Source organism: Hyposmocoma kahamanoa, unplaced genomic scaffold (assembly GCF_003589595.1).
Source record: "Hyposmocoma kahamanoa isolate Upper Pololo Valley unplaced genomic scaffold, ASM358959v1 76, whole genome shotgun sequence".
NCBI classification, from domain to species: Eukaryota; Metazoa; Arthropoda; class Insecta; order Lepidoptera; family Cosmopterigidae; genus Hyposmocoma; species Hyposmocoma kahamanoa.
Genome location: NW_020653900.1, coordinates 11,211,405 through 11,237,304, shown reverse-complemented (window position 1 = coordinate 11,237,304; position 25,900 = coordinate 11,211,405). Strand labels below are relative to the sequence as shown.

At 35.6% G+C, this 25,900-nt stretch overlaps 1 protein-coding gene across 2 annotated transcripts in view; it reads left to right on the top strand.

The window, feature by feature from the left end:
- LOC113232376 (glycerol-3-phosphate acyltransferase 1, mitochondrial) overlaps positions 1 to 25,900 on the top strand; it is a 79,939-nt gene that overhangs the window by 34,933 nt on the left and 19,106 nt on the right. Inside the window, exons 4-12 of one of the 2 annotated variants that reach the window (XM_026467068.1) lie at positions 14,126 to 14,290; positions 16,654 to 16,853; positions 17,758 to 17,994; positions 18,584 to 18,676; positions 19,348 to 19,442; positions 21,453 to 21,688; positions 22,142 to 22,340; positions 23,877 to 24,058; positions 25,194 to 25,341. In XM_026467068.1, the coding sequence (XP_026322853.1) occupies positions 14,126 to 14,290; positions 16,654 to 16,853; positions 17,758 to 17,994; positions 18,584 to 18,676; positions 19,348 to 19,442; positions 21,453 to 21,688; positions 22,142 to 22,340; positions 23,877 to 24,058; positions 25,194 to 25,341 (1,555 nt within the window). The remainder of the gene's footprint in view (positions 1 to 14,125; positions 14,291 to 16,653; positions 16,854 to 17,757; positions 17,995 to 18,583; positions 18,677 to 19,347; positions 19,443 to 21,452; positions 21,689 to 22,141; positions 22,341 to 23,876; positions 24,059 to 25,193; positions 25,342 to 25,900) is intronic. The other variant, XM_026467069.1, reaches the window with a different exon arrangement.

Here is a 25,900-nt window from a genome sequence, read left to right as displayed (position 1 = left end):
CAATAAACCATGGAATGCCAGAGGTTGAATGAGAAGATTCGTAACATATGGTTTGTAACTATAGTACTTTTTAGTCGGCAAATTGGTATGGCTCAATTTTTTAAGCTTTATAAACTAAGATCACTTTACTTGCCTTGTCCCTGAATATCAGCCGTAACTTGATATGAAAGCAACATCACCGTAGTATGTTAGAAGGCTTGAGTTTTTATCTAGCGTGCATATATTCTATGCGTACCAGATGAGCCTGTCGTTAATGGGAATTTTGTGTCTCCGATATGTATTCCTCCACGATCAATTTTTTTCTCAATGTAAAATTAATGTTTTGGCTTGTCAATGTGAGACTTAATTATTTTCTTAAAATCGTTTTATCAATTTATTTTTTATGTAATTTATTTTATTTTATTCATTCACACACGTCATTAATATACAAAGAAGAGCAAGGGCTCCACAAACTTTTCAACTTATGTCTCAGGGTGATGGTAGTAGAGGCAGTGTACCTCAGATCTTTGTGATTTAAAGCTCTGAGTGGCACTGCAACTGTTATAGACAGGCGTGTCGTTTACCGTCAGGCGCATGAATTGTTCATCCCATCAGTTACCTAGTATCTAAATATATATATTTGTCATTTTATTTAAAAGGATCTGAGAAGAATTTCCTTCGCTTTTGCAGACATCCATCAATGCAAATGTATTCAACCGAGTTTCGTGAGGGTCTAGGCCTTTAATTGAAGCTAATCGTCATACTATTTAGTTATTCCGGCTGTTGTTGAGGATATCGCTGGCATATATCTTTATTTTACTCAGCAGGTTGGTACGTTGGTAGACTGTTTAAGTGAGCCCTTCTAATCAAGGGCTAGACTTAGGTACGAAAACAAGATTTTTCCTCAACATTAGTAGTTTCTAAGGCTCTATTCACCTTACCTTGAGCTTGTTTGTGAAGACGCTTCCAGCGTTAGAATAGAAATTAGCGCACGTGACATTTGAACTTGGTTTATTTGTGTCCGACAGCATTGCGAATAATATATAAAGATGTTGGACATGAAACAATTTTTTTCCAGATCTATTTATCTGATCTCGTTTGTTTGCTTGTGACCATGGGACCTGTAAAGTGGTTGGTTTATTTGATAAAACAAATATACGCAATTTATTATTTCTTTTTTTTTAGGATTTGAAAAAACGTAAAGAAAGAAACAGTGATCGTAAATCTTTTTCGCAAATCAACCAATTACAGTTAAGGAAAATATCGCCAGAGTTAATGACGGATGTTATTTACAAATGACACGTTTATACGTTATTATTTTATAAAAAGTTTCCGTTTAATGTCTAGAACTTCTGTTTCTTAAGTTTTTTATAGTGCAAGTCTTGATATTTATATCAATATTTCAATGAATACACAAACGTAGTAAATATGTTTGAGATTTTTTTTCACTGTGCTTATTAAAACGTTTTGCGTACGAAATTACAGAATGAAATATGCTTGGTAAAAGACTTAAAATTGTCTTCTATTTAATGCTAAAAAACGAAGGATATATTATCTAGAAAAATTGTTTCATTTGCAATCGCGAAAACCTAAGAACTTGATATATGAAGATATTGTCCAAAATTAAAAAAAGGCTGTTCTCAAAACATTGAAAAAAAAAGATAATAAACATACATATAGTTAGTGCCTGTTCTGGTTGTCGCCATATATGTTTTTTTTTTCATATTTGACTTCAGCAATTTCTTATGTACAAGCGTATTAATAGAGAATGAGATGTGTAAACACTTGTCTAAACTTACGTAACCGAATTCCAGAGTATTTCTGTATTCCATTTTATTCCACATCTCTAAAGGTATCATGTCCTTCTCTTATAACGAATAAACTATTCTCCTTCACCAACACAAACGAGCATTGACTCACAATCAGCAATGTATGCATAGAATGCTTTATTCCAAATTTAAACACAAATAGCGGGAAGTGGCGTGACTTCGCTCGGCCAATAGCGCTCGGCGCCGGGACTTCTAGTGCGACGACCTCGCCCTCTCACACATGTATCACAGTCGATCGATTGTGCATATGTGTCTTTCCATACATAATATACTAATTATAAGATAAGACGATCATTTTGTAAATATGCGGATGGCATCTTGGGAGAATAAGGTAGTTTGTTCGACTCTTAACAGGGAATAAGAGCATACTGTAAGTAGTTTGTTTACTATTTATAATATGCTCTTATTCTACATCTTACTACTGATCGATCATACTTATTATGGGGTTAGTATTCAATAAGAATTTGTCAGAAACGAAATATAATGTGGTACCTACCTATATATAGAGTCGATCGAGTCTACCTCAGCTCGAATTTAAATTTTTCCCGTACCATTACGGTTCATTTTGCTTGGGTCTGAAGACGCGGACACTGGCTTTATTTCAGAATTTATTTTTTTACAATCGAAATTAAAGCCATTGTTAAATGTATATCGTATACTGCGTTATTATTCTAAGTCGTATACTATATACATTTCGTTCTATTTAGTTCAGATGAAAGAAAAAAAATCATTGCTATATGTAAAGTGTATTCAATACAGCCGTTTTCTCGTAAAGTTTCGAGATAAATTGATTTTGTTTTTCTATCGCATTGACTTACAATTATATGGACGTCGGGTCCGCGCTAAAAAGTGTCCGCACTTGTAAGGCGCTAAAATCGAATACAGAGCGCCAAACTCCGCTTTAGTCTTCATTTGTTCTACGGACAGCGCGATACTGCGATGACATTACAATTTAAATTTCGAATAGGTTGACTTGGGACATTTTTTTCGTGGTTTTTGTATTAGACCCGTCGTCCATTTATTTGTAAGTCAATGTTCTATCGTGAAAATTTGTAATAATCGTGTTTTCACACCATATAGTAATCAGTGAATATCCTCAATTTTACTATAAGTATGTTTTTTTCAAAGTGATTGATTCGACACTTTCACTGTTATGCGGAATCAACCAAAGCCATTTGAGGTTGTATGAACTATTAAGAACCCATCAATTGCCACCTACCGGCTACCTGATTCGTTCCTTGGCATTGAATATCCCTTGAGCAAAAAACCGGAAAATCGTTCATTGCATGAACTATGTACAGAATGTTCTTGGCGTTAGTTGAGTTTCTTGTTTGAAAATGTTCTCTTCATGCTGTAGGCAACCACACCTATTACTCGGTCTCAAACTAGAGAATTCCCTGTGCTATGGGTAGTCTAATTTTCAGGTTTGTTGTCTCTACCTAATTTCGGTGGTAATTTTTATTACGTTATTCGAGTAAATAAAAGTGAAATATTGAATAATACCATGATAATATTCTACAATATTTAAATAATAGAAATTGTCGCGGATACCAGCCCGTTGCACCAAGTATCAAGTAATAGAAAGTGTCATTTAAATTAGGTAGAGAAAACTAATTTGAAAATTACCCAGTACTTCAATACCAGAACCAGTTTAGAAAAGTTTTCCCAAATTGAGTCTACCGTGAATCGAACTCAAAACCTTTTTTTCCTCCATCCTCGTCAATCCAGACCAAATGGGATCACCGAAGATGGACTCGGAGAGAACTGAAATTTTGTCATACAAATTTCAATCCTCGTCTCGCCTCGCCTCGCCGGTGGAAAACTGCCATTAGGATCATCAAATACAATAAGAATAGTTAAAAACATAGGTCATATTTTCTGTGTACAAGTAAAGGTAAATACTATTTGTAACATAGTAGCAAATACTTTAACTTTTAATAACATGAGTTTTAAAAACATCAATGAACGGCAAACATCTAAATGTGAACAACATTGTATTTAGCACGTGATTCAGAGCACGGCCAAAACGTGCACGCAAAATACGTAACGCTGTGCGTATTTCTGTTCTTCTACCATGAGTTTACTGTGCCGATAGACGCTAGCGAGGCTAGCGTCCGAATAAAAATACCGCGCCACAACACCGACATTGACGTATGACAAATTTTACAGCGCCCCTAGCGGTTACAAAAACGACGATATTATCCCAATGCAAATATCAATTACTTTGTTGTAGAACAAGAGTGAGCAAACGTTTTTCATTAGGGGTCAAAAAACAAAATATTTCACAGGGGGTCAGAATTTTAAACATCCATCCATCTGTCCTTGCATGTTACTCAGAAGGAAGAATGCCCGGTAGTGGTGTTGGTGGTACTAGCACTGGAAGAATACCTCGTGGTGACAACGAAGAGATAGTGCTTGAGAAAATTGAGCAACATCCTTCCACCTCGACGAGAGTAATAGCACGACGCACGGGAATAGGAAAATCGGCTGTGCATGATATTTTAAAGAAAAATAAATTCCATACCTACCACGTTACACGCGTGCAAACTCTCCAACCGAGAGATTACGCATTAAGATTACGTTTTTGCCGACAAATGCTAGGTAAAATATAGGAAGGCCCAACAGCAAAATTCTATGGAGCGATGAATCAACCCTTAAAAGAGATGGCTATTTAAATCAACATTATCTCCATAGCTGGGAACTTCAAAACCCCCATGTTTTATTTATTTATTTCATTTTACTTCACCATTCTAAGTATTATTCTTTTTTAACCGACTTAAAAAAAGGAGGAGGTTCTCAACTCGACTGTTTTTTTTGTATCTGTGTTACTCCATAACTTGTGAACAATTTGTGAACCGATTTTGATGACTTTTTTTTTTTTGTTGGAAAGAGGGTACCTCATATGGGGTCCCTTTTAAATTTGAAGAAAATATTCCATCTCTAAGGGTGGCAAACTAGGGGGTAAATTACTTTTGAGGTTGGTTTCTTTAGTAGGTACTCTGTACTGTTTTTATTTATGACACCCAGTGACAGGACGTACGAGTCGCGGGCCTGGTCAGGTGGTAAGCAACACGGCCTGTCCATGGCGTCAGAGGGCGCGACGAGGCATAACATTAGCTCCGTGTTTAAATTTTCTTTAAATTAAGTAAATCACGCATTTCAGTATAAAAACATGAACAAATCAAATACATATATATAAAAATACAGTGGAAGTGTTTGTGAAATGTTTTTGACAGCAATAAGTGAAGAAATATTAAAAGTGACTGTGTTTAATTGTACGACGGTTTTTGGTCACTCATTTCAAAATAAAAATGCATAAGTGCCATATTAACCTAATTAAAAGTGACTTATAAGTGGAATAGTTTAATTTTTTGTACTATAACTTCGGTGTCTTAGTGTTTAATTTTGTATTTGAGATTTATAACGAACATTTTGCTAAATTACCGATAAATTGACCTTTGAACCCTGTGTGAATAAATGTCGGTGCGCGCCACCTAGTGAAGATCTATAGAACCACGCCGCCAAAAAGAAACACGTAGATCATCACATTTCATATTTTAGGATACCACTACTCGACACTAGAGGGCAACACCTGTACATTACCAGGCACGAAATACTTATAGTCAACAAAAACCTATGAAAATGGCACCTAAAACTAACTTTAAGCAAAATTGTGCTGTTTGTAAAAGACTAATTTCAAATAGAGAGTACCTTAAATGCTCTATTTGCACAAAACACTATGATGTTTCTTGTTTAAAAAACCTTAGTTCAGATTAATGACATTCAAAACAAAAGACAAGTGGCGTTGTCCTACTTGTATAAAGATGGATGTAAAACGCGTACTCCATCATCTTCAACGTCACGGCGTATAAAACTTCAAACTACTGACTTGAGTGACTCAATTCGAGATGATATAAACAAAACAGAGCGAAAAAAATACAATACAATAGACGATAATGACAACGTGACTACGAGGAAAAAATTAGCTATAAATGTAAGCACTGAAAACTCCTTTCAATCATTGTCGGATGAAGAAATACTGAGTAGCTCTCCGATGACTCCTTCAGAAGAAAGCAAATTAAATCGCAGTTGCCCCGAGCGTACTTTAAATACTTTAAATACAAAATATGGCATTGAAGAGAAGAATAAGATAATTAATAGTTTAGAGAATAAGTTAGGTAGCGCCGAACAAGAAATAGATAATTTATTATTAGAAAATTCATCTCTTAAGAAAATTATTATAGAATATGAACAGAAGATACGATGCTTAAATGAAATATGCAAGTCCCCATCGGCATCGGCCAAGAACAATAAAAATCGACTCAGCAAAACTGCCGCGTTAACTTCGACACCTAAGCCCTTCGTGAAGCCAATCCATGATATATTCCCTAACGCACCAGAGAACCCACCCAGAGCGAAAGCGATCCTGAATCATACAAATGATATTGAAAATAATCTTATAACTCCACCCAGTAGGGTACAAAATGGGAACACGCATCAGCAGTCGAACCGAACGAAAATCGTTGAAAACTCGGCCAGACACAACATACTTTTGCTCGCCGACGAGACAGGCAGACATCTACGTGGGAGGCTTCAGACAATTCTGGGTGAGAACTATAAGATAACTGCGATAATAAAGCCCAACGCGAGTTTGGAACAAATTGTATTGAGCAACCTGTCAGGGGGTAAAGAGTTCACAAAAGATGACTATGTAATATGACGATAATATAATTAAGTTCCAATCTGCTTTATACATTGTATTAGTGCATTAAATAATACAAATGTTATATATGGGGAAATAAGGAGAAATAAATGTATTAATAAATCTAAATTAAACAAACTAATTGAAACAAGTTCACACATAGATAACTTACATTACTCAAAATTAAGTTTTTCTAGAAATAATCAATTAGACAGAACAAATTCATGTAGATGGCTTATTTTGGATATATTTTTATTGGATTATAAGAATCATTTCACTCAGAATAAAGATGGCAGAAACGAAGTAGAGAACATATCAACACTGTACATAAACGAATTCAAACCATCCTTTCAAAGAGAAACATCCTCCTCGATACATACAGCTCCAAATTAAAAAAATAATTTTCGTTACTAACTTCCCTATAGTATATCAGAACATTCGCAGTATAAGGAACAAGCGATTTTTAATAGAAGCAGAGATTGAAGAAAACCCGCATATACAAGTTCTTTGTTTAACGGAAACATGGATAACGGAATCTAAAATAGACATGCTGCGTGTAGACGGTTTCAGAGTCGCGTCATGTTTCTGCCGCGCAGAGCATGATGGCGGCGGTGTGTGCATCATGATAAGGGAAAATATAGACTTTATTGAGCTTACTGATTTGAATGGTTTGTCGGTTGAGTTTGTGTTTGAGTTATGTGCCATTGAAATTTGTAAATATAACATTATTTTAATTGTTTTGTATTGGCCTAACAGAAACAGATTGCCTGCATTATTTTTTAGTTCACTTGATAAACTCTTGCAGCAATTATTACTCAAATATAACCGGAAAAATATTATTATTGGAGGCGATTTTAACGTTAATATCCTCGAAAATACTACCTTATCGTTAAATCTATTAGAACAAATGAAAACTTGTAATTTTCATCAGCATATAAGGGAACCCACTAGAATATCAAAAACTAGCGAAACTTGCATAGACCTTTTATTTACTTTCAAAATGAGAATTTCAAAACTTCTGTTTGTGAATATGGTTTTTCCGATCACAAGGGATTATTAATTGATGTACCTATTATAAATGAGGTAAACAAAATGAACAAATGTAGTTTTATCCGGAAAAGATTTTTTAGCGAGAAAAATATGAATAAATTTAAATCAGAACTAAATAAAATTCAATGGGAAAATGTATTAACTTCTAAGGCAGAAAATGTAAATGAAAATTATAACGCATTCCACAATCGTTTACGAAATACTTTAAATAAAAGTATACCCATAGTAAAAATAAAATTTAAAAATGTCCGTAAGATGAAGTGGTTGACTTCAGGTATAAAAATATCATGTAAGCACAAACGTTTGTTAAAATCATTTTTGTGTAAAAACAGTCATCCTGTTTTAGTTAAACATTATAAAGCTTATGAGAAATTATTGAAGAAAACTGTAGAACAATCAAAGAAAATGCAATATATGAAACGAATTAAAAATTCCGATAACAAAATTAGAACTACGTGGCAAATAGTAAAAGAGTGCACAAATAAATTAAATATTAGAAACAGGAAAAATATCAGGCTTCAAATAAATGACTCTATTATAGAGAATCCATATGAAATTGCGGACTTTTTTAATGAACATTTTTCATCCATTGGGCAAAGTAATATTGCAAACGGATCCCAACATACACCAGTCGGTAGGTCAGTTCTCGCCCCGGCCATAAACTCCATGTATCTGCCTCCCGTAGACACAAAAGAAGTACACAATATTATTAGAAATTTAAAACACAAAAAAAGCTTTGGTCATGACGAGCTATCCCCTATACTTATTAGAAAATGTGCCGCGGAACTAGCATTACCGTTGACACTCCTAATAAACCAATCGTTTACTTATGGCATTTTTCCAGATCTGCTAAAAATAGCAATTATAAAACCCCTGTATAAAAAAGGCGATCATCTAAATCGTAATAATTATCGGCCCATATCACTTCTATCAAGTATCTCAAAAATATTTGTAACCGCGATGTCTAGGCGTCTATATTCATATTGTGAAAAGTATAAAATCTTTAATGACAACCAAAACAGATTTAGGAAAAGTAAATCAACGACTCAAGCTGTATTTAAATACATTCAAAACATATTAAAATTAATTAATGAAAAGAAGCGAGATATGTGTTGCTTGATATGAGCAAAGCATATGAGAGGGTAAAATTCGACATACTGCTCTCAAAATTGCAAGGAATGGACGTGAGAGGTATTGCATGGAAGTGGTTTGAGTCATATCGAAAGAACCGTAGTCAGTATGTCGAAATAGAAAACCATGACAACGTTTCCGGTAATACAACCACTATCAGATCGAAAAAGGTGGAAGTGACGATGTCGATCCCCCAAGGCAGCGTTCTCGGATGCGTGCTATTTTTAATTTATATAAACGATTTGCCCAAAGTAATCGATGTACCATGTTCCCTATTTGCAGATGACATATCTATAGTTGTCCCATGTCATAATAATGTAAATTTAACTAATAAATTAAATTATGCGTTGTCAGAAATAATCTCTTGGTTAAATGATCATAATTTAACGATAAATTTTACAAAAACGAAATTAATGGAATTTAGACCACATTTGATGTGGTCTAAATTCCAAAGGGTCTTTAAATATTAATTATAAATTTAGTAACATCCAATTAGAACAAGTTGATACGTACCCTCTTCTGGGAATATCTATTGATTCAAATGTAAATTGGAAAGAACTCATAAATAAAGTTGCCATGAAGATGTCAAGATTTTCTTATGCATTACGCGAACTAAAAAAATCAACAGACTTAAAATCAGCTATGAGCGCTTATTTTGCCTATGCACACGCTTGGCTGACATATGGAATAGTGTTGTGGGGTTCCAGTACAGATGTAACGAAGCTCTTCCGGTCACAAAAGAGGTGCATAAGGGTGCTTGCTAATATAAAAGTAACAGATAGCTGTAAACCATACTTCTCAGACTATGAAATATTAACTCTTCCTTCCCTTTATATTTACGCGGCTTGTGATTTTGTTAGAAAGCACCCAAATCTCTTTCCATACCACTCCCGCCCACAAAACTTAAGACCAAAAATACAGCTTGCCAAGCCCTTATGTAAAATTGAAATGTTTCGAAGTGGCCCTTTAGCAATGTTGGTGAAAATTTATAATAATTTACCCAATAATATTAAGGAAGAAGGAAATGTAATCAAATTTAAAAAAACGTTAAAAGAGTACCTCATTAAAAAATGTTTCTATTCGCTTCAGGAATATTTAAATAATTAATGTAGATTATTATTTTATCTGTGTTGACGATTGTGATCCTTTTTTTTTCAATTTTTATTTAAAGTTTATTATTTTACAAAATTTAATCATTTTTCGTACACCTAATTTAATTTTAATTTTATAACTTATTTAATTTGTCAAATTTGCCAAATTTTATTGTATTTAATTATTTTGTAATTTAAATTTTATTTCAATTGTATAAGGATCAATGTTATAAAATTATTTGCTTGTTAATAAATTAATATAATTTTAAGATTGCAGTGCCCTTGCAGGGTTTATGTTTTGGTTCATCACAACATTATTTTTAACAACTACATTTGTACAACATGATACGCAATAAAGAAATTTGAAATTTGAAATTTAACCGTCGCAGTGCCACTTAGAGCCTTAAATCGCAAAGATCTGAGGGAGACTGCAACTGCCCCCATCACCCTGAGACATTATCTGACGAGTCCCATGTGCCTGTAATTTCGCCATCACACTTACCTTCAAAACCGGAACGCAGTAATGCGCATATTACTACTTGGCAGCAGAAATAGGTAAGGTGGCAGTACTTTCCCGACGAACTCTTTCACAAGGAGCTAGATACTGCTACGAAATGTCTTCATATCTACATATATCTGACAATCACTTATCTATAGTATATACACACTATCGCTAACAACCAATTTTCTCTCCCTCCTAATAGATATAAATAAACTACAAGATTTCTGTCCCTTTCCAACTCATCACTAAGTTTACGTACTTCTCTTTCGTTCCTAATGTCAAATGCGTAAAAGTGAACCTTGCTCATGTATCTTGGCTTTAATTATGTAATAAATAACAGTATTTTTGTTGGTCGGTAACGAAGCGTAATCTTTTTAAGATTACGAGAATTTCATTAAGTTACAACATTGTACTAAGTGTTTGTACGTATGCAAGTGGTATAAGTCTTTTACCTATTTATTATAAAAATTAAACTTTCTATCGAGTAAATACTGTTTGGAATACATTGCACGTAATGCGAAATGTAACATTTTTAAGAAATTGACTAAATAAATAAATAAAAATAACGCACGAAATAAACTAACATATCTTTTTTTTTCATATCTCATCCAAGTCGGTCAGCACTAAAAAAGATGATCAATTTTATTCATTTTTATGGACAACTCACGCGTGACCTGAAAAGTTCTCCTTCAACGTACTCAAGGCAATGGGGGCAAAAGTAATTAGCGTATGAGATAGAAAGAAGGAGAAATATTATGAACTAGAATAATAGTAGGCGTAAAGCTCCTTGTGAAAGAGTTCGTCCAGAGAAGTACTGCCATCTTACCTATTTCTGCCGCCAAGCACTAATGTGAGCATTACTGCGTTTCGGTTTTGAAGGGTAAGGGTGCTGGTGAAATTACAGGCACATGAAACTTTTCAACTTATACCTAATGGTGACGGGCGCAGTGATAGTACCCCTTAGATCGGATTAAAGCTCTGAGCGACACTGCAACTGTTATGGACAGGCGTGACACTTACCACCAGGAGCACGACTTGTTCGTCCCGTCACTTACTATCATAAAAAAGATGAATTCAAAAGCATCTTATGTATATATAAGTATTATATAAGTATTATAAATACATACAATATATACCATTTAACGAATTTAACGACATATGTATAACAAGTAATTAAAACCAGTACATATTAAACCACTAAACTCGTTCACCTTTAAATGTCCTTTCTTTTTTCTATTCAACAGTACTTAATAGTAATTTACGATAGGTATGCTTTATTGTTTTTTTTTGTGTTATGTGCGAGTTGAATATTTTGAACCAAAAATTGTTAGCTAACAATGTTTTGGGATACTTGTTTCTATTTACTGGAACCACCACACATCGTTGCTTTTCAAGAATAATGGCCTAATCCTAAATAGTTCCTTTTTTGACTTATTACTAAGATTTGTTCAGGAAATGGTAAATTGTATTGTGAATGGAACACCGAGCTGTTCATTGGTTAAAATAATCACATGACAACATTGACAAAGTCTACGATAATATGTCAATGTTGAGCGGCAGATCGTCTCAGTTTTTAACCTACCTCAAAAAAGGAGGAGGTTCTCAATTGGACTGTATGTTTTTTTGTATGTATGTTACGCGATAACTCCGGCACTTGTGAACCGATTTTGATAATTCTTTTTTGTTAAAAAGAGGGTACCTCAGTAGTGGTCCCATTTAAATTTGAAGATAATGTTCCACCTCTAACGGTGGCAAACTAGGGGATGAATCCGGTTCGGTTTTTTTAGTACTCTATATTGAGATTATTTTGAACCATCTTCATGATGAAATATATGTTTTTAACATAGGTCACAATTCTAGAAAACCATCGACATATGAAAGCTGAATCAGCTTGAGCTGGTCAGAAAAAAATGTCCATCTAAAGACGCGTGTTTTTGTGTGTCTGGGAAACTTTTCTTGATTCCGCTTGAAAAATGTGGTAGGAATCAAGGAATTCCATACGTTAAAAAAATCGATTTTTACCCACATTATACTGCCTCTGTAGCCGAACGGTTACCATGCCAGACTGCCACGCAAAGGTCCCAGGTTCGATTTCCAGGTCTGGAGAAATATTTGTATGGTCTGCATTTATTTCTCTCGTGAGTTTGGGTGTAATTTGTGATTGTCTACGTGTGTGTCCATGGCACCCGTGACACAGGGTTTTCCTAGTTATTATTTTATTATATTGCAAACCTTCATATTATATTATATTGCAAACCTTCAAAAAAAAAAATATCTTCTCCTGAAAACATAAACATAAAAGTCAATATTTGCTAGCGCGAATATATCAGCATGAAAAGGGTACCTCATCAGCTTTTAATAAAGTCTACATTTGACCAAGGAATGCTATTATCTTTTTGTTTGGTATTCAAACATGCAAACTGACGGCCGTCTGTCAGTTTCACCTGATGGAAAGTGATAACTGCTGTCTAATAGACACTTGGCATATTAACAATAATAGTAATAATATGGCAGCAACCACACCGATTGCGAAACTTCAAAATTGAGAATTTCCCACACTAAGAGAATTTGAGCAATTAAAGTAAACACCGGAACACTACCCAGAACACCCAGATAATTTGGGAAACAAATTGAAAGATTCCTTTTCTAATTATTTCGAAATCTCATGATTCTACACAGTGCTTGATGCTTAGCCACCGAAGTCGTGAAAATCTTATCGCAAATGTGATGGTACCCATGGGATATAAATTCTAAAATCTTATAATTATAGGCTGTGATTGTGCAGAATTTCCCTACCATACGACCCGGAACGCAGCGGCGCTGCTGCCGTTGCTACCTTCTCAAAATGAATCCATCTAACAAAATATTTCGGGAAGTTAAAAAAACTGACTACTGGCTCGTTCTTTAGCTTAGTTGGAGGAGCGATAACCCACGTTAGACGAAAATGTCGCTGGTTCGTATCCAGCCTAATCGAAGGAAATTTTCTTTGAGTTTGTTCAGTCATTGTATCAATTATAACAACAAACTAGTGGAGTAGTTTATAAAATACATATAAATAAAATTCATGTGTTTTTTTTTTGTTATTTCCCGTACAAAAATAATGAAATATTTCTATACCTCCAAAACACGTCAACTTTATTTCTTGTTAATTTTCTGTTAATTTCGTAAACAGGCATATTTATTGACTAATATTATGCTCCCCGAATTTTATTTTGTACTCAAAGCTAACTCAAAACTCACCCTGCGTACGCATTATAATAACGCCTTCAGGACGCTGCTGCGGCTGCCACACTTCTGCAGTGCGTCTGCCATGTTTGCTGAAGCACACTTCTTGGCACAGCTTCATGGCACGCTTACGAAAGAAGTAGGCGTCTTTATTAAACAGAACATGTGGCAGCAGCAACGACCTACTGAAGACTATCGCGGATAGGAGTGAGCGCCCCGTGATGCGGCATTTAATAACAACCACAAAATCCGCAGTAGAATTTAAGTACTATCCTAATTATAAACTATTTTTGTTACTAACACTTCGTGGATCCCTGTTGTCCGTAATAAAGATTTATTATTATTATTATTTGTAAAAAAAAACGACAATTCGAAAAAAACAAAAAAAACTATTTTTGTGAAAAACAAAAAACAAAAGTAAAAACAGAACAGGTTCAAAAATTAAGTGAGCGTAGTGTTCATTGGACGTATCGATTTCAAATATTTATGACACCATTGATCACAGGTTTTGATGTAACAATTACGATTAATTGACAGAAATTCACTTGTAAAATTGCATTCGTGATACAAAAACTCTGTCTGGCTATAACTATAAAATATCTTTCTTTGTCTTCAGGAGTCATGGCAAGACGTGAAATCTACGGACTCTGGCAACGTAATCAACATCTTGGACATCGGGCGACAGGCATTCGCTAATGGTGGCGTCGTAGCCCGATGGTTCTACGATCTCTCTCATTGTCTTCGACTTATTAATTATGATTATACAGATATTGTACCTAGTGTAAGTATACTTGAATCAATATTGAATAATAATAATAAAAGGCGTAAACGCCAAAGAATTGAATTAATAGGTACAGGCGTTACTTTGCAGAAATCCATGTTAATAAATGTAGAAGTAAATTAATTACTGCTTCGCCAACCCGGTGAATGATAAATCGTGCAAAATAGCTGCACTTGTGTTGAATTTTTATTTCATGCTCCCTCCTTCAGCATGCAGTTGATACGAGTGACGGCTGAAAAGTACACTCAAGAGTACGTCAAGCTTAACACTTTGTACTTTGGACCGTGCTTATCGTAAGCGGCATAGAGTTGGATTTAAACCTTAAGTGTCAAGCTTGACGTGCTCTTGACCCTGTACCTAAGTATGGAACAAAAGACGTCCATTCTTCATGTTGTACATAGGAAATGCACTTATTAAAGCCTTAGGCACACGGTGTATTTTATACACACCAACTACGCGCGTATACGCGTCGCAAACGGGCTGTAGTTGCGCGAATGGATTTTGGTAAAAGGTAGTTTTCATTTTAGTTTTGTCTATTAATTTCAGTTAGTTTTTTGAAATGAAGCAACTACATGAAACCCCTTTTCCGCCATTTTGTTCATGTAATAAATAAGAGTGCCACTAATATAAAAAAAGGAATAAATGAGGAATAGGTCACGATCGTGGTCAGTATTATTTTTTAATTGTAAATAGTAAAAATTACTTTTCAGTCACCACTCGTAAAATAAATAACGCAAGCGCAACTACAGTCAAATCACCTCTATAAGAGGCATCCTTAAGAGTCAATACTACCTCAGCTCGAATTCAAATTTTTCCCGTTCTGAATCGGTTGAAAAAAGGGTGATATCACTCTTTTTTTGGCAAGCGCGAAGAGATACAGCTACAAAAAAAAAAACACTGTCATATACTCAAGAGGACTGCTTATCTTCAAAGTACAAATCGTTACTCTGAAAAAGGTCAAAATCCCGTCGTAGGTATGTCTAGATGGTGCTGATCGATAGTCTGGAAGTAAAGTCTGTTCCAATCAATTTTGAACAAAAATAAACAAAACGGTTTGGTTAAAATTCTAAAGCAATCACTCAATACATCAAAAAAGTAACAATTTAACGTATATTTATTTCGAAGATTTCGTTTTCATATCTCATCACTTTTTCCTGCAATATTCATTTGATATCATCGTAAAATAATATTTGAAAAGTAGTCTAAAAGTGAGGTTATTTTTCATCTATACATCTATGACTTGTCTGTGGTTGCATAGTGCTGTACGAAAAAAAAACATTCAGTTCATTCAATTAAAGTTTTTGTAATTGATTAGTATATCGAATATTTCAATGGCAATCGACCGAGTATCTATCTATATAAGTGTAAGGATTTGCAGGAGGATTTAAAATCAAGATTTCGGAAATTTTAAATATGCTCATATAGGTTATGTAGGGACAACCGCTAGTATGACTCAATTTACCACATCGATTGATTCAATTAATTAATCGATTTGTAGTGGGCATTACAATTGGCCATCACTAAACCGTCTATGGTTGGGTCAGCGATTTGCTTGTTTACATTATGTTCAAAATAGATTGAAACGAAGTATAGTTTATATTATGTAAATGACCGTAGATATCAATTAATTCCTCTTTAATATGAAATACAAGTAGTAAATTTTTTCCTTTAATTTCCTAAAATATTATTCAAATATTGATCATGAGCTAAAATTATTGTCTGAACTTTGACAAATATGCGTGTCAATAGATGGCATTGTGTGTTACAAAATAATAAATTAATGCTTCCTAATATGGGTAGATGGCGCCAATCCTAAACAAAATAAAAGAATAGCGGCATTATCCGTAAAAATACGTGCAATTAGCGCCATCTAGATTATTTGTCTGTTATTACTAGAAATTAGAGTAGCTGTGATAAATTTTAGCTCGTCAATGTAAAACAAATTAGTTATTTGGTACTCGTCGCGACATCTAGTGTACAAATTAGGCACTAAAGACTTGACTACGCTGTCTTGTATCGCGATTGGCAGTCCTTTTGGGGTTAAGCTTATTGTTAGTGGCCTTTTTGGATTTTGCTAGTAGAGTTTCCTGTTTGGTACTTTAAGAGGTTTCTGCAGGTTCTGTTATGAAATGAGTACTGTGGGAGTACAGTCAACGTTGTACACTTTTGTTTGAATATCGCCTTTAGATCATAGGAACAAGATCCGGCAATGTGTAGCTTGATATGCTGCCGTCTCACAGTGTGAGAAAGTAAAAAGTTTTGCATTAGATTTTGAATTTTGATGTTGTAGAACTGTTGTCTTGAAAACGAAATGTACAAAATTTGAATGTCATACTTTAAAGTTATTCATTTTATATCCACAGGTGTTAAGAGACGAACGATTCCAAAAAGCTTTAGAAGAGAAAACCCAGGAAGAGCTAAGGAAGCTTGCCGAGGAAAACCAGGACGGGAGGGGGGATAGTGTAGCAGCTGCGCACTATGCAAATGTGCGGAAGCGAGTTGAAACTCGTGCGTTGAAAGTGCTCATGGATATTAGCTCGGCTATGTCCAATAATGTTCTCAGGTAAAGACCAAAGATGCGGTAACTCCAGTAATAGAAACTAGGCTCCATATAGTTTTCTATACTGTATTGGATTCGAACCAGTGGCCTCAACGTGGGTAACGCTTTCAACAGATCGAGACAGCAGATCTTTCGAATTTCTCTTTGTGCTTGTTGCAGATATTTTTATTGCCACGTTGAGGCTACAGACGCTGGCTCGGGACCAGTCGGGCCGAAGGAATGTTTCTTTGTGTTTGTTCGATCTTTATATCGATAGTAATAGGAAACTGGTGGAGTATTTACACAAAAAAATGTATGAATATCATGGTAGTAAAAACATCTTGATATTTAATAAAATTAATAATGTAGTTCTCTTTCTTTAAAAAAATTGAACTGGAAATGGCGTCTACAACCCTCAAGAACCACTGCAATACTTTATAGCCGGGTTTCTTAACCGTTTTCTTGTCATTGACCCACCCCTCTCAAAATTTCAAAGTGCCCACAGACCCTTTTCCGAAAAGATGACGAACTTTTTACGATGCACGGATAAACCTACGCTGGCTTTTGTTGTGCCGCCAGGTTTAGATTAAGTATTCTTTTTGAAAATTTTTTAATAATAGGAAATAAAAGAAAGGTGCACGTGTTGTTTTGACGCGTGGCTCACTCGCTCCTATACTGGATAGCCATCAAAGGGCGCGAAAATTCAAAAAGGCCTCGTGCACTGCACCTATTGACTAATTACATATTGTATACCAATTTTTATATTAATGCAACATCTTAAATAGGCTCGTCATTGACCCCTGGGGTCCATTACAGGGACCCCTTAGGGGTCCAAGGACCACAGGTTAAGAAACCCTGTTTTATAGATGGATATTGAAGCTCGTTTTAGTTTTTAGGGTTTAAACACTTATAATGTAATCTTTTTCAGACTGGTGGCCTGGGTGTGCCATAAGGCGATCCGCCGGATCGCAAGCGGCGGCTGCGGCACACGCACCGCATGCGTCGAACGCTTGCGCCGCGCCAAAGCTGCCGGTTTACCTCTAGTGTTCGTGCCTTTACACAGATCTCACTTCGACTACATACTGCTGACTTTTACGCTTTATCTTATGGGACTGAGACCGCCGCTAGTCGCTGCAGGAGACAACATGAGGATACCTTTCTTTGGGTAAGTTATATTAACACTGCTGTATACGTCTGTATGCTCCTACATTTCCCCACAAAGTGAGGCAAGGCGTTTCCACCGATGCCTTTTTAATGCTTGTAAATTATGCATAAAATTGTTTTTTGTAAATATTGAAAAGTACCAAACTTAGGGACTACAACTTTGATACTAAAAGTTGCAGATCAGACGCACTCAATTGACTTGGAACTATATAGATTAATTAAACACTCTTTATTTTGGTTATATTTTTGTTATTTGACTTGGTACATACATTATTGTTAAAGAGCGAATGTTATTATAAAAGGGGAAATTGTTTTTCAATTCTGTAGAGTGCCTATAGACATCAAAACAATATAATATATAGTCCTGAATTCAAATTATATAGGTGATAAATTTAACAATTACTAGACATGGACATTTGTATTCAGGTGTATTCGGAAACCGAACATTGTCGAGAAATATTAAAAAAGTTGTATTTTACACAATTTATTGTTCGACAAATCCATAACGGAAATGATGGAAAATCTTGGACTTTAATATTTTCTTTTCCCGTTAGTGGATAATTGTAATACAATTATTGTGTTATTTATAGTTGGTTCCTACGTGGTTGCGGCGCTTTCTACATAAGACGACGAGTCGATGGCTCTGAATATCACGGCGACCCTATCTACAAGACTGCCTTGAGGCAAGTTTTATTTAAATTGAAAACAATAATGTAACATAAGCACTTGGAGAATTCCCTAAACATCGTGATGAAACCGGCACCTCGTTTGAGGCGAGACTCGTGCCGAGCAGTGGGATGTATAAATGGATTGATGATGATAAGGGAATTCCCTGTGTGCTATGGTTGCCGGAATAGAAAATTACTCCAGTGCACTACCTAGAACATACGAAATTGATTCTTTTTTTATGATGCCAGGTAACGCGACGAACAAGTCGTTCGCCTGGTGTTAAGCGACACACCTGTGCATAGCAGTTGCAGAGCCACTCAGAGGTTTAAATCGCCAAGATCTGAGGGACACTACCACTGCGCCTGTCACTCTACAACATACGTTGACAAGCCCCATGTTTATCACGGTATTTTTGAGGTACCATTCCGAAATTCCAATAGTCCGGACAAAAAGCCTGATAACTGCAAGAATGTGCGAATTTTTTAGTAACAAAATAAAATCGAAAATCTGTTAAGTACCCATCTAAATAATAAGGATTGAACCTCACCTGGCAGTACGCTTTATGCACCGCGTTATTCAAACATAAAGCGAATTCCGTCGCCAATTGTTGTTGACCGTTAACTTTTACAAAACTATACTTTTTTCCAAATAATAAACAACTGTTTATTACTTTTTATTTTTACAGAGCGTACATCCTGAACAGTCTAGCTGCAAACAACAACCTGGAGTTCTTCATCGAAGGCGGTCGCACCAGGACTGGGAAGCCGCAGGCGCCTAAAGGTATGCTGATATTAATTCAGTGCAATATACAATGTTGTTCATATGCAGTGAAACGTATGGCACACGCACACATACACGGAGCGTATAAAATTCCTAATATCAATTAGCGCCAGAAACCCGGTGCCCTATATAAATACTCATGTTTTTCCCACTGATGGAAAGTGATGATGAGGTCGACACCTAAATAATGTCTATTCACTCTCGCCTTGAAAAGGTCCAAGTTATAGCGTTCGGGGAATAAGTTCGCAGATAGGGAATTCCACCCTCTAGCCGCTGGCCATATAAATGTGGAAGCGAAACGCTTCGTGCGAATCCTGGGAATATCCACAATATAGGGGTGGAATCCCAGCCCACGTATTGTCACCCGATGATGGAAAGTGGTAGGCCGAATCAAATTATGCAATTCCATCGCCCACTCCGTGATATATCCTGTAGATTACCGATAAGCAGGCAACTTTACGATGGTGCTCAAGGCTCTGCAGCTTCGCCTCTACTAATTCCGAGTCAACTGTAAGCCTCTTGGTACGCTTGTCAATTGAATCCAAGATGGCCAGTTGGTATGTAGCAGAGCCATCCCATAGGTGGCAGCAGTACTCCATATACACCCGGACTTGTGGTTGTTGCTGAATCAACTGTCCCGGTTATTTAAAATTATTAAGGTAAAATGTCGGCATTTATTGCGTATGGTATGAACGAGGCCTGTAACTCGCATTTCTGTCAATTATATATGCAAACTACGCCGCACTTTGTGTATGTGGAGGTAGTTTGACTTGTTCTAATTTCTCTTGTGCTCAACATGCTTACACGGATATAGATGATAACTATCTAGACTCGAATTCTGGTGAGTAACATTAATGATAAGTGGTCCTTTAACTTATGGTATTACGGAGTCGACAATACGATTTAAATCTTTCGTTATTGTATAACATTATTATGAACTTAGAAACTGATGGGATTGTAATGTATAACACGCAGATTCTCGTATCACTTCACGGTAATCTGTAGGTGAAATCACAGATCGTAGAGTATACTAATCTACAAGTAATACACATAAAGTTAATATTACTTTTCTCTGAAAACCTGGGATACTAAAAATAAGGGCCAAAAACAAAACAAAGTAGCAATTGTTAACACATTACCGAAGTAAACTAATTATTACTAGTTAATACATGAAAAATGCATAACAAAATACAATAGTACCGGGACTTAGATGGAGGTATTATCTGCTCTATGTGTATTAATTGATATTTAGGTAAATATACTCTGTATATACAGATGCTCAGATTATTATATACCCTAAAATATTTATTCAGTACAAATTTGTGATTAAATAACTTTATTGTCTCTTATAATTTATCCTATATTATCTAAAGATATTAATGGGTACTCAACATTTTTTGTTAAAGCCTGAAAGAATTTAATCGTTATAATTATAACCACATCGAGTAATTAGTAAGACCTGCTCGATCTGTAGCTCAGTTAGTAAGAACGGTTGTCACGATGAGGCAACTTTAGTAAAATTACTTGGCACTAAACGAGCCTACAAATGCCCTCATATGCTTTCCCTTGTACTTTTCTCTATCATTACTTTCGAGCACCTTATTGGCTGGTGTCACGCGATTTCATTGGTCAATACGCCCAGCCAAGAATAAAAAAAAAACATCAGCTTGTGGCCCCTTCCACGAGTTTACAGTGTTGATTATAACACATGTTTAGATAGCAGTATTTTGATTTATCTGTTTAGATTCTATTTAGCGACTATACTGTACAAATCTAGAAAACTCGGACCCACTTTGGATGTCGCTTGTGCACTAAGTCCGTGTTTTCTTCACGTATTGTTTTTATAATGGGGCTGACATGTTTAATAATGTTGAAAGCCCCTAAATAGATACAGTTAAAAAAAATAAGCGACCGCTTCAACTATTTGACATCGTCACAGGAAAGCGAAATTTTGAAACTAAGAGACGTTTCGGGGCATAATGTGACTAAACGTTGTAATTTTATTTTTAGCTGGGATTCTCTCAGTAATAATGGACGCGTACCTCGACGGTACAATCGACGATGCTCTTCTCGTCCCCGCAACGGTAAACTACGACAAATTGGTCGACGGTAATTTTGTGAGAGAGCAACTCGGCATGCCTAAACAGATGGAGACATTCTGGTCGGCGTTTAGGGGAATTTGGAGGACTTTGAACACAAATCACGGCAGTATAAGGGTTGATTTTAATCAACCTATTTCGCTTAAGGTAATTTTTGTGTTATTCACGTAACTGGAAAGCTACACACACACACACACACACACGCACGCACGCACGCACACACGCACGTGGGAACTCGCACACGCACACTCAAAGGCACGCATACACATCATCGGTGTTTTGTAGAAAAGGCGAAAACGCCATTTCGACTATGTGTCCTGTTTTAAAATTCAATTTTGATATTAGTTAGGTTCAGTTTTAAAATTGAATTTAAAACAAGACGTAAATATTTTAAAATAGTCGTGAAAAAGTAAAACATCCTCTCATGAACATTTTCTCAACATGCCTCTTTCGCCCTTTCTGCAAAAGTAGTTTGGCAGATGAAAAGTAAAGTAGAAGCAATGGTTTGAACGGCATTATCCATGCCAAAGAGCTGTCTTATCTTTTGCTTCCGGTTCATCTATTGCAATATATAATTGAAAACCAATTATTTTATTTCAGGAACTAGTAACTTCATTCCAAAAGTACAACTACTTAAAAGGCCCTGTCGAACGAGCGCTTACTCCTCCTAACAACAATCTGTCAGTGAACCTAGACAAACAGATTCTGTACAACCACAGCCACTCGAGTCTATACGGCGATGACGTCAGCACGAATCACAAAATGATGGTGGAAGCTATAGGAAGACATCTTGTTTATGGTGAGTGATCAGTGTAACAATATATATTCTGTTCCAATCCATTTGCAACAAAAAATAAACTAAACAGTTTGGTTAAAATTCTAAAGGAATCACTCAATAAATCGTATAAGTAACACTCACGTATATTTAGCAGATTTCGACTTGATATCTCATCACTTTTTCCAACAATATTTATTTGAATAACATCGTAAAATTGTATTTGGAAAACGGTAGTCTAAAAGTGAGGTTATTTTTCATCTATATATCTATGACTTGTCTGTGGTTGCATAATGCTGAACGAAAAAAAAAACATTCAGTTCATTCAATTAAAGTTTTTGGAATCGATTAGTAAATAAAAATATTTCAATCGCAATCGACCGAGTATCTAAGTGTAAGGATTTGCAGGAGGATTTAAAATTAAGATTTCGGAAATTTTAAATATGCTTTATAGGTTATGTAAGGAAAACCGCTAGTATGACTCAATTGAACAAACCGGTTCATTCAATTAATTAATCGATTTGTTGTTGGCATTACAATTGGCCATCACTAATCGGGTCAGTGACTTGCTTGTTTACATTTTGTTGAAAATGGTTTGAAACGAAGTATAAAACATTTATTTCAAATGATGTGGTTGATCTTCCTCATCGAAATCTTGCAACTGAGATACTAGGTTCACCTTGTTAGTATGCTTGCCTCCTGTCGTGGGCCTGGTGGTAAGTGACACGCCTATCCATGACAGTTGCATTGCCACACAGAGCTTTAAATCGCAAAGATCTTGGGAATACTGCCACTGCGCCTGCCACCCTGAGACTTGAGTTGACAAGTCCAATGTACCTGTAATATCACCAGCACCCGTACCCTTCAAAAGAGGAACACAGTAATACTGACATTACCGCTTGGCGGCAGAAATAGATAAGGTGGCAGTACTTCCCTGGACGAACTCTTTCATAAGGAGCTCTACTGTTAAACAAGTACAAGGACTGTAGTTGCGTCTGTGTTATTTCTGTGGCTCTAGTGAAAAGGGATACAAATCAAAAAACCCAACTTTACAAGGAAACGCGAAAAACATTTAACGCTTAATATCATTTTGACTGATCTTCGCGTCTCCTTGCAAAGTTGGCATTTTTGACGTGTACCTCTTTTCACTAAAGCTGCAGATTTTATTTTATTTAATTTATGCGAAGAGGGGGTGGGAAAATTAACTGCGAAAAAAATTCAACACAAACATAACTACACTATTTAGCACGATTTCACCTTTACCTAGTACCTCGGTAGTGGTCCCATTTAATGTTTTTTTTAATTATAATAAATCCAGTTTCCCTCACTTTCCGGTAACCAATTTCAATAAAACTTGGCAAATAGATGTAATGCCACGAACTTTCGAGGTCGGTTTTTTTAGTACTCTGTACTTAGATTATTTCACGAGACATTTGGTTAAGGCGACGATCTCGTACATTCTTGTTTATATATAGTAACTAATTTTACTTATGAAAGAAAGTTATTTCGAATTTGAATTGATCTGCCACGTAGTTATATCATTAATTTCAAAATCTACAGACGCGGCCCAAGCCACATCTCTTATGTCGACCAACGTGCTAGCGTACGTGTTACTAACGGAACAGCGACAGGGCTGCTCTATTAAGCAGCTGTCAGAGGCTTTCGGGAAAAGAAACGTCGCCTTAAACAGAGCTGGGAGGGATTTGTACAATGGGAATACTGCTACTGTTATTAAACATGCGGTAAGTTAAATTATGATAATATATTTCGTCTGCTTAAAGATAAAACTACATAAGTGACATTTTCCACAAAAAATCTCCAAAATATGTACCAGTTGTAAGACATTCACCATCTTTCTGCAGATAAAACTATTATTTTTTTGTTATTGAGTTTCACGTGCAGAAGGATAATGATTTTCTTACCATAGCTATGTAAATTAAAGACTTTTTGTGGAAAATGCCACTTATGTAGTTTTACCTGTAAGCAGACGATTTATTAACACTTTTGCCTTACAATTACTATAGAACAATAGTTATTTATTATGCAGGGCTGCAAACTTGTTGTTTGACGCGAGTGCTTTTATTGAAACCTGAGCAAGCGAAGGAAGCTAAGATTTCTGAGCGTAGCAAGGGTTTCAAGGCACGAGACGCAGAACAACTTTGCTGCCGAGCGTAACACACAACTTTTCACCACACTAGCGAGGAAAATGGTAGATGAAAGAAAAACAGTTGAACTTTAAAATATCTGTTTTTTTTTTTAATAAAAGAAAAAGTGTGTTTACAGATGCGTTCTGTATTTACACCTCATCAATTTTTATTCTTGTTTGTACTTTTATCTTGTATGATTAAGTGATTATTCAAATTATTTTAGTTCGTCGACAAATTAAAATAATTTAATAAACACAATTAGTTATCATTGTCAATTTAATGTCAGCAATAATAAGAATAAAATATACCAACAGATTTATATTATCATTAATATAAAGATCGAACTCTCAGAAAATATTCCTTCGATCCGGTCGGATTCGAACCGACGTCTTCTTGCATACTGTGCCAGACGCTATACCAACTAAGCCACGGAACGAACCAACGGACCCAACGAATTTTTCTATGTGCTTGTTGTATTTGGTTTTTCAACGACTTTTTAGTCGTAGCGCCATCTATGAGAAATCTATAACAGATTTATATTACATAAATAAGTAATGTACGACAAATGGCGTAGATAAACGTGTTATTATCTGTTTTTTCATCGGATTTTTTTCATCGAATTTCAAAAATGATTGATGATAACAGGGATGGATGGCCCTTATTTCGTCTCTATTTCTGGTTATATACTCGATGGATATACCTAATCCTAATATAACGTGTTACTTCAAAGATGGAGATGCTAGGCCGCGGCCTGGTGCGTCGCGAAGGCAGCGGCGACAAGCAAATAATCAAGCCACAACTCACCATTGCAGCTTCACTCGAGCTGTCATACTACGCTAATACCGTAGTTGCACATTACGCGGCGCCCGCTATACTTGGTAACTAAATATATTTATTTTCTATTCCTAATTAACCGAGTTCAAAAAAGGAGGAGGTTCTCAGTTCGACTGTATGTTCTTTTTTTTCTGTATGTATGTTACGCGATAACTCCAGTATTTGTGAACCGATTTTCATGATTCTTTTTTTGTTGGAAAGGGGGTACTTCCATAGTGGTTCCATTTCATTTTGCAGAAAATCATCCACCTTTAAGGGTGGCTGTTCACGCATGAAGATTCATTTTTATAAATAGCGCCTGACTTTAATTTAGGAGCAATTATTTTAATGATTGATTTTGCTATTTCTCCAATTCAAGGCCTTTTTCTCCCAGTATACTTTAAGTAGTGAGAACCGATTATTATTATCGCCAGTGTCAAGTCCTGTATAGTGGCGAACTAGGGGATATTTCAATAAAACTTAGCATATAGACGTAATTCCACGTACTTTTGAGGTCGGTTTTTTTAGATTATTTGAATGTATAACTCTATGATATATACATATATGATATACCTCCAATGAACACTACGCAACTTTATGTTTTGGTCATTTTCTGTTATTTGT